At 55.7% G+C, this 6,988-nt stretch overlaps 1 protein-coding gene across 1 annotated transcript; it reads right to left on the bottom strand.

Annotated features, from left to right (window-relative positions):
- Positions 1–1,208: 1,208 nt before the first annotated feature.
- LOC128843786 (uncharacterized) lies at positions 1,209–3,559 on the bottom strand. Its single transcript, XM_054040894.1, has one exon. It carries the CDS (start codon positions 3,032–3,034, stop codon positions 1,913–1,915), a length of 1,122 nt encoding a protein of 373 aa, XP_053896869.1. The 5' UTR covers positions 3,035–3,559; the 3' UTR covers positions 1,209–1,912.
- Between the last annotated feature and the right edge of the window lie 3,429 nt (positions 3,560–6,988).

Raw genomic sequence — 6,988 nt, 5'->3', positions numbered from 1 at the left:
GTGCTCATGCCACCTGACACTCCAGGGCTGGAGGTGCTGGGACCGCACCACCTACCCAGTGCTCTGGGGCCATGCCGCCTTCCCAGCACACCGAGGCTGGCGGCGCTCAGGCAGCCTGGGGCAGCCAGTGGGGTCTCTGGTTGGGGGAGGGACAGGGCCTCATGCAGAAGGGACGGGGCGGGGGATAAGCCTCCCCAATGGGGTTCACGTGCCTCCCACATTGTTATTGTTGTGTAATTAAGTTGTAGTATTTGAGTTAGCATCTGAGTCTCATCTTGCTTACCTTCTACAGTTTCTGATAATGGACCTGTTCCTGCTGAAATCAATTACAAAACTCCCATTGACTTTAAAGAGCATGGACCTGCTTAGTCTATGAGGTGCTCCACTTCCATTGATATCAAAGTTGATGGCCACAACTTCTCTAGCCAGGGAAGTTTTGTATTTTTTTAAGGTATTAGCAAGAACAGATTTACTGGATGCTCCTTTTTACAGTTGCATACAGGCTATTTTGTATTGTCAGAAATCCAAAACTGAAAATAATCTGATTCCCAAAATTTTTCATTTTGAGTTTATCAAAAATGTGAACACTTTAAACCATTCTCTTTCATCTAAAATTCATTTTCTGTGGGGAAAAAAAGTTTTGCTATAACATTGTCTATCAGCTCTACTATTAAATCAGTACATAATTAAAACATGTTAGTAATTTTCACTCCTTGGTTGTCATGTATTAGTTCAACGTTGCACTTATTGGATTTCAGACAATGCAGGGTAATATAGATTTTAAATTCCAAGCAAACTATTTTAACTGATTTTTTTTTTAATACTGAAAATATTTATATCAGATTTTGTAATTCTTTAAAATGAAAATTACCTGTCTACTTAATACTATATAAAAAGTCAAAAATACCTAATGCTTTGTTCTTATTATGAACACTCTTTATTTAATCAAATATGCTATCGTGGTTGGCCTTCTAAAAGAGTCATTGATTTCAATGGGGCCAGAATTTAGCCCATTTGTTCATACGGGGACTTTTTGTTATAAAATGTTTTGGAAAGAAACTATTCTGTTACTTAAATTTCAGCCTTAAGTAGAGTTTGAATAATCTATTGCTGTATAAAAAGCTGACTGATGTATCTATCTCTCAGGTAAGATACTATTCACTCTTTAGTTAGTACGGTATATTTTAAAAGAAATCTTAAAACTGTGGTATGTTTAAGACTATAAAAGAGATAAAATAAAGTTTTATTGTGTATACACACACACACACACACACACACACACACACACACACACACATACATATACATATAGCTAAGACAAATCCATAAAATGCTCTTAACACTGTTACAACATTCAACAAGATGCAGAGCTGCCCAGTTAAATAGCAGGAACACAGTGGAAGGCTTGTGAAAGCCCAATCCTTATTAACCATTTGAGGACTTGCAAACCATTACGCAAATCTAAATTAAACTTGGCAGTGTCACTCCTATGGAGGACCATTCCCTTATTTTTAGGAATAGTTTTAAGGCAGTTTTTAAATATGCTGTTTTATGGTTTTGCTGCATAGCTCCTGGAGCGCTGTAATCCTTTTGAGGATCAGTTTTAAGGCACTTTGGTGGAAGTCTTCCTTTCTGGTGAGGAAGGATTCTGGTTTGTCGTCACCTGATCTCTCCATTCTGGGGAATTACTTGAAAGATGCTTTGTTGGAAGTCCCCCCTTGTGGCAAGATGGATTTTTCTAGGGCAAGAGATACTTTCTCATTTGAGAGGTTATTTGCCAGTGGGTGAGGCAGGATTTTACTGCATCAGTCTCCTACTGTAGTGTGGACAGGAGGCTGAGAAGTGTCCCTCTCAGGGGGGAGGGTGATCAGTCTCTTGCTGCAGTGAAACAGGGATTTTCCTGGAGTGGGAGTCAGTCACTAGTTGTATGAAGAGGAGACTCTACCATATGAGATTCAGTCTCTCCCTGTACAAATGGGAGACTCCCTGCCACTCGGGATTCAGTGTTGCCCTGTATAAACGGGAAAGCCTTTTCCATTTGGGGCTCAGTCTCTGCCTGTATGAATGGGAGACCCGCCTCCATTTGGGATTCAGTTTCCCCCCTTATGAAGGGGAGACTCCCTGCCAGTCGGGGTTCAATCTCCCCCTGTATGAGGGGAAGACTCCCTGCCAGTCGGGGTTCAATCTCCCCCTGTATGAGGGGAAGACTCCCTGCCAGTCGGGGTTCAATCTCTTCATGTATGAAGCGGAAACTGCCTGCCATCCCGGGTTCAGTTTCCCCCTGTACCAAGGCCACCACCCTCTCCTTTCGGGAGTCAGTCTCCCCCTCACATGCAGGGAGGCTGTGCTCTGTGTCACTAGCCCCTTCTCCCTCGTACTTGAGGAAGCTCGGTCTTTTCCTCCTCCGCGCTGTCCTAGGAGGGGAGAGACCTGCAGCAGGTCCCACACGGGCTGAGGCGCTGCAGCTGAGGCCGGTCGCAGTGGCCGCTAAGGTGCAGGCTAGTATGCAGAGGAAGAAGCTTTGGCCAGGGGTCGAGGAGAGGCCACGGTGCTGCAGTTCCTTCTCAGTTCGGAGCCTGCTCCGTACTAACTCCAAGAGGCAGGAGCACAGTGCCGCGGCGCCAGCAGCGAGCAGGGTGGCCAAGCCGTGCAGGAGGGGAGCGGCCACTGCGCCCCGCCGCAGCCCCAGGAAGTCCAGCACCACGGCCCCGTAGCCGCTCAGGATGGCCAGGACGCAGCAGACAGCTATAGAAACCATCAGGACGCCTCCGGCCCGGCCCAGGAGCGGGGAGTCAGGAGCAGGATCTCTCGGGTGCACGGCCCAGACCGCCCCTAGTACCGAATCGTTCCTCCTGTCGCCGCTGCTCACTAGCACCCAGCTGGGGTAGGCCCCGGCCGTGCATATCAAGCTGAGGGCTAAGCACTGGGCCACGGCCGCGGCTAGACTGCCCTGTCGTCTTCTGCCTGCTCCCGGGATGAGCCGGCGCCGATCTTCAGAGAGCGACTCGCCGTGTGCCGCCTCTTCTGCTTCCATGGCGACAGTGCTCGGAGTCCGCGAAGCTGGACGGCGGAAGGGGCGTCAATTCCGCAACCCGCCGCGCTGCGCTGCTCCCATGGCCTTTGAAATAGCGGGACACCGGGGCACGCAAACCGCGCCACTGCCTCAGGGGGAGCTGTGGCCCGGGCACAGTGAAAGGGCTCGTGAACCTCTGGCTCGGGGAGGCTAGCCCCGCCCCTTCCGCGCGCCCCGGAGCCCAGCGCCCCCCCCCCCCGGCGGGGCCCTGTGGGTGGGGCCACGCCTGGCTGTTTGGGGAGGCTCCGCTTCTCCTAGCCTCTGCCCAGGGTGGCTGTGGGCCATGCTCCCCACAGCAATCGATCCAGGCAGTGGCGGATTCAGAGTTAGTGGGGCCCTGTGCTCACTTCCTTTTTGGGGGCCCTCCTTGGGACCCAGCCAAGAAAAAGAACATTCTCTTTTATCTCCCCCGCCCCAGTTTTTCATTCTTTTTTCTTCATCCTCCTTCTATAAGTAATAGGAAGTAAATTAAAATAAAATGAGGCACCTTGATTGTTTTTGTAGTCTAACTTATTTTTCCACAGACCACTTGAAAATCACTGGGGACCACTTAATGATCTTTCCGAATATTGTTTGTACCATTAGCTAACTATTGTAAAGCACTTTGGATAAGAGTTCTTTATAAAAAAATAACTTAAAAAAGCGTTGGGGTGCAGGGTCTGGGCAGCACTTATGGTGTGGGATGGGGCTCGGCTGGGGGTGCAGGGTGGGAATTAGGGTGCAGGAGCAGGCTGGGGGTTGGGGTGCAAGGTCTGGCCAGGAGTCAGGGTGGGCAGGGGGCTGAGGTGTGGGGGGGATGCAGGAGTCAGGGCTGGGAGTGTGTGAGGGGGTGCAGGAGTCAGGGAGGGAAGGTGGCTGGGGGTGCGTGAGGGGATGCAGGAGTTAGGGCTGGGTGTGTGTGAGTGGGGTGAGGAGTCAGGGAGGGCAGGGGGATTCAGGTGGGGGGGGTGCAGGGTCTGGGAGGGAGTTAGGGTACAGGAGTGGGTTGGGGTGCATGGTCTGGCCAGGAGTTAGGATGTAGGAGGGGGCTCAGGGTTGGGGCAGGAGGTTAGGGTGTGCCCCTTTATCTGGGGCAGCTCCCATTTGGTGCGAGGGTTGCAGGTGGGAATGTGTGTGGGGGGGGTGCAGGAGCTCCCATTTGGTGCTCAGGATGGGGGTGGAGTGGGGGGGCTGCAGGAATCAGGGAGGGCAGGGACTGGGAGTGTGTGAGGGGGTGCAGGAGTCAGGGAGGGCAGAATGTATGTGAGGAGGGTGCAGGAGTCAGGACAGGGAGCATGGGGGTGCTCCCAGCCCCCTGCCCCACCCCAGCTCAGCCCCCTGCCCTGAGCGGCTCATGGGGAGGGGTGGTATGTGTAGGGGGAGTGCGGGGGCCCTGCCTTTGCTCTGCCCCCACCCCCTCCTAAGGTCCCGCCCCCATCTCTTCTCCACCTCCTCCCTCCAAGTGCGCTGTGGCCCTGCTCCTCCCGGAGCCTGAGCACCGGCAAATAGGGTGACCAGATCGCCCAAGTCAAATATCGGGACGCGGGGGAGGACGTGGCGGAGGGGCGGGGCAAAAAAACAACACCCTTCCTCCACAAGCGCTGGAGGGAGGCCCGGGAGACGCAGGGGAAGCGCAGGGCCAGGGTGAGTGAGAGTCCGGCCTGGCCCCGAGCAGGCAGGACTCAGTCGGACGGTAGGAGAGTAGGGGGGCAGCCCGCGAGGCCAGGCGGCGGCTGTTCTCTCCCCCTGGGCAGCGGGACTCGGGAGCAGCCGCTGCTGCAGATCCCACTGCCGCGGGGGAGGAAGCGGCCGATGGGGACCTGCAGGGGAACGAACAGGGCTGGGCTGCCGACGCCTCCGCCCCGGGGCTGCCGTGGGATTGCACCAGCTGGGTAGCAGCCCAGACGCGACTGGCCAGGTGCTGGGCGCAGCGTGCGCGCTGCTGGGTCCCCACAGCAGGCCTGGGCTCGGGGGGTTCGGGCCCGGGCGCCAGAGCCGCAGCCGCCGAGCTTGGCCATCGGCTGCTTCCTCCCCCCGTGGCAGTGGGAGCTGCAGCAGCGGCTGTTCCCGAGTCCCGCTGCCTGGCGGGGAGAACAGCCGCCGCCTGGCCTCGCGGGCTGCCCCCCTACTCTCCCTACCGCCCGACTGAGTCCTGCCTGCACTCGGGGCCAGGCCAGACTCTACCAAGATTAATATACATGTATAGAAATAGCATAATCATAAGTACCAGCTATTTCACCTACATGACTATTCCCAAAAGAGAATCTGAAAAATCACACTACTACCTCAGACCCTATGTGCTAGCACCCACGTGGCATTTACCCACGAAAGCTTATGCTCCAATACTTCTGTTAGTCTTAAAGGTGCCACAGGACCCTCTGTTGCTTTCTGGCCAGCTAGTACAACTTCCATTGTTGCTAATACTGGTGGAGCAGTACTAATGTGAGACTAACAGTGGGAAACTTGCCTAAACTTTTTTGCATTGACAAGACAATTGACTTATTGTCCCAGCCCTCACAGTGGCCAGGGTATCTGTGCCTGATGGACATCTCCTATCACTCAGGTAGGGTGACCAGATGTCCCGATTTAATAAGGACAGTCCTGATATTTGGACCCTATTACCCTCCACCCCCTGTCCCAATTATTCACCCTTGCTATCTGGTCATCCTACACTGAGGGCAAGCCAGGGAAACTGCGCCCGGTGGGCATCTCTGAGTCCAATCTGGAGCTCCAGGAAAGGGCTGAAGGGCAGAAATGTAAATCTTGGATAAAAACCTGGCCCCACGGAAGTGAGTAGCCAGCTTTGCCATTGACCTTAACAGAACCAAGATTTCACACCCCTGGGTCCAAGCAAGAACATAAGTGTGAGCTGTGCACACTGACTTTAGTGAATAGGGTATATCTACTCTTAAAATACTATAGTAGCACAGCTGTGCCTAGGGTTACCATACGTCCGGATTTTCCCGGACATGTCCGGCTTTTTGGGCTCCAAATCCCCGTCCGGGGGGAAAGCCCAAAAAGCTGGACATGTCCGGGAAAATCGGGGGGGCCGGGGGCCGGGACGGGCCGGGGGCTTGGGGGCTGGGACGGGCCGGCGGAGCGGGGCCGGACCGGGGGCTCCGGGGCCGGCCGTGCGGTGCCTGGCTCGGGGTCTCCGGCAGGGCCGGGCCGGGGGCTCGGGAACTCCGGCGGGGGCTCCGGCGGGGCCGGGCTCGGGGACTCCGGCGGGGGCTCGGGGGCTCCGGCGGGGCCGGGCCCGGGGCTCGGGGGCTCCGGCGGGGGCTCGGGGGCTCCGGCAGTGCCAGGCCGGGCCGGGGGCTCGGGGGACGGGCCGGCTGGGCTGGGGACCGGCAGTGCGGTGCTGGGGGCCTGGGGGCCGGAGACCGCAGTGCTGGGTGGGCCGGGGGTGGTGGGCCGGGCCCGGGGCCGGCACCCCAGGGCCGGGGCCAGCCTGGGCCGCACCTCCTCCCCCCACACTCCCCCTTACCTGCTTCAGGCTTCCCGCGACTCAAATGTTCGCGGGAAGCAGGGGAGGGGGCGGAGTTGGGGCGGGGGCGGGCCTTTGGAGTGTCCTCCTTTGGGAGGCACAAAATATGGTAACCCTAGCTGTGCCACTGTCATGCTTCAGTACAGACCCCACCTATGGGACAGGAGGGGTCTTCCCATTGGCATAGATAATCCATCTCCCCTAGAAGCAGTAGTTAGGTCCATAGAATAATTCTTCCATCAACCCGGTGCTGTCTACACAGGGATTTAGGTTGGCTTCACACATCACCAAGGGGCTGTGGATTTTTCCACCCACCTAATTTTTTTAGTGTAGACCAGGCCTAAATGTGTTGGGCAGGTGGGAAGCCTCCCCTCAGGGCAGGAGCGCTGTGTAACTACAGCGCTGGCGCAGCTTAAGCTAAATAGCCGCTTAACGGCCGTTTGCCTGAG

This window comes from Malaclemys terrapin, chromosome 9, assembly GCF_027887155.1.
Source record: "Malaclemys terrapin pileata isolate rMalTer1 chromosome 9, rMalTer1.hap1, whole genome shotgun sequence".
NCBI lineage: Eukaryota > Metazoa > Chordata > Testudines > Emydidae > Malaclemys > Malaclemys terrapin.
This window is presented reverse-complemented; position numbering and strand designations above follow the sequence as displayed.

What these genes read in the sequence shown, in the direction of transcription:
- LOC128843786 (XM_054040894.1), bottom strand. Translation starts at nt 3,034, where the DNA reads ATGGAAGCAGAAGAGGCGGCACACGGCGAGTCGCTCTCTGAAGATCGG.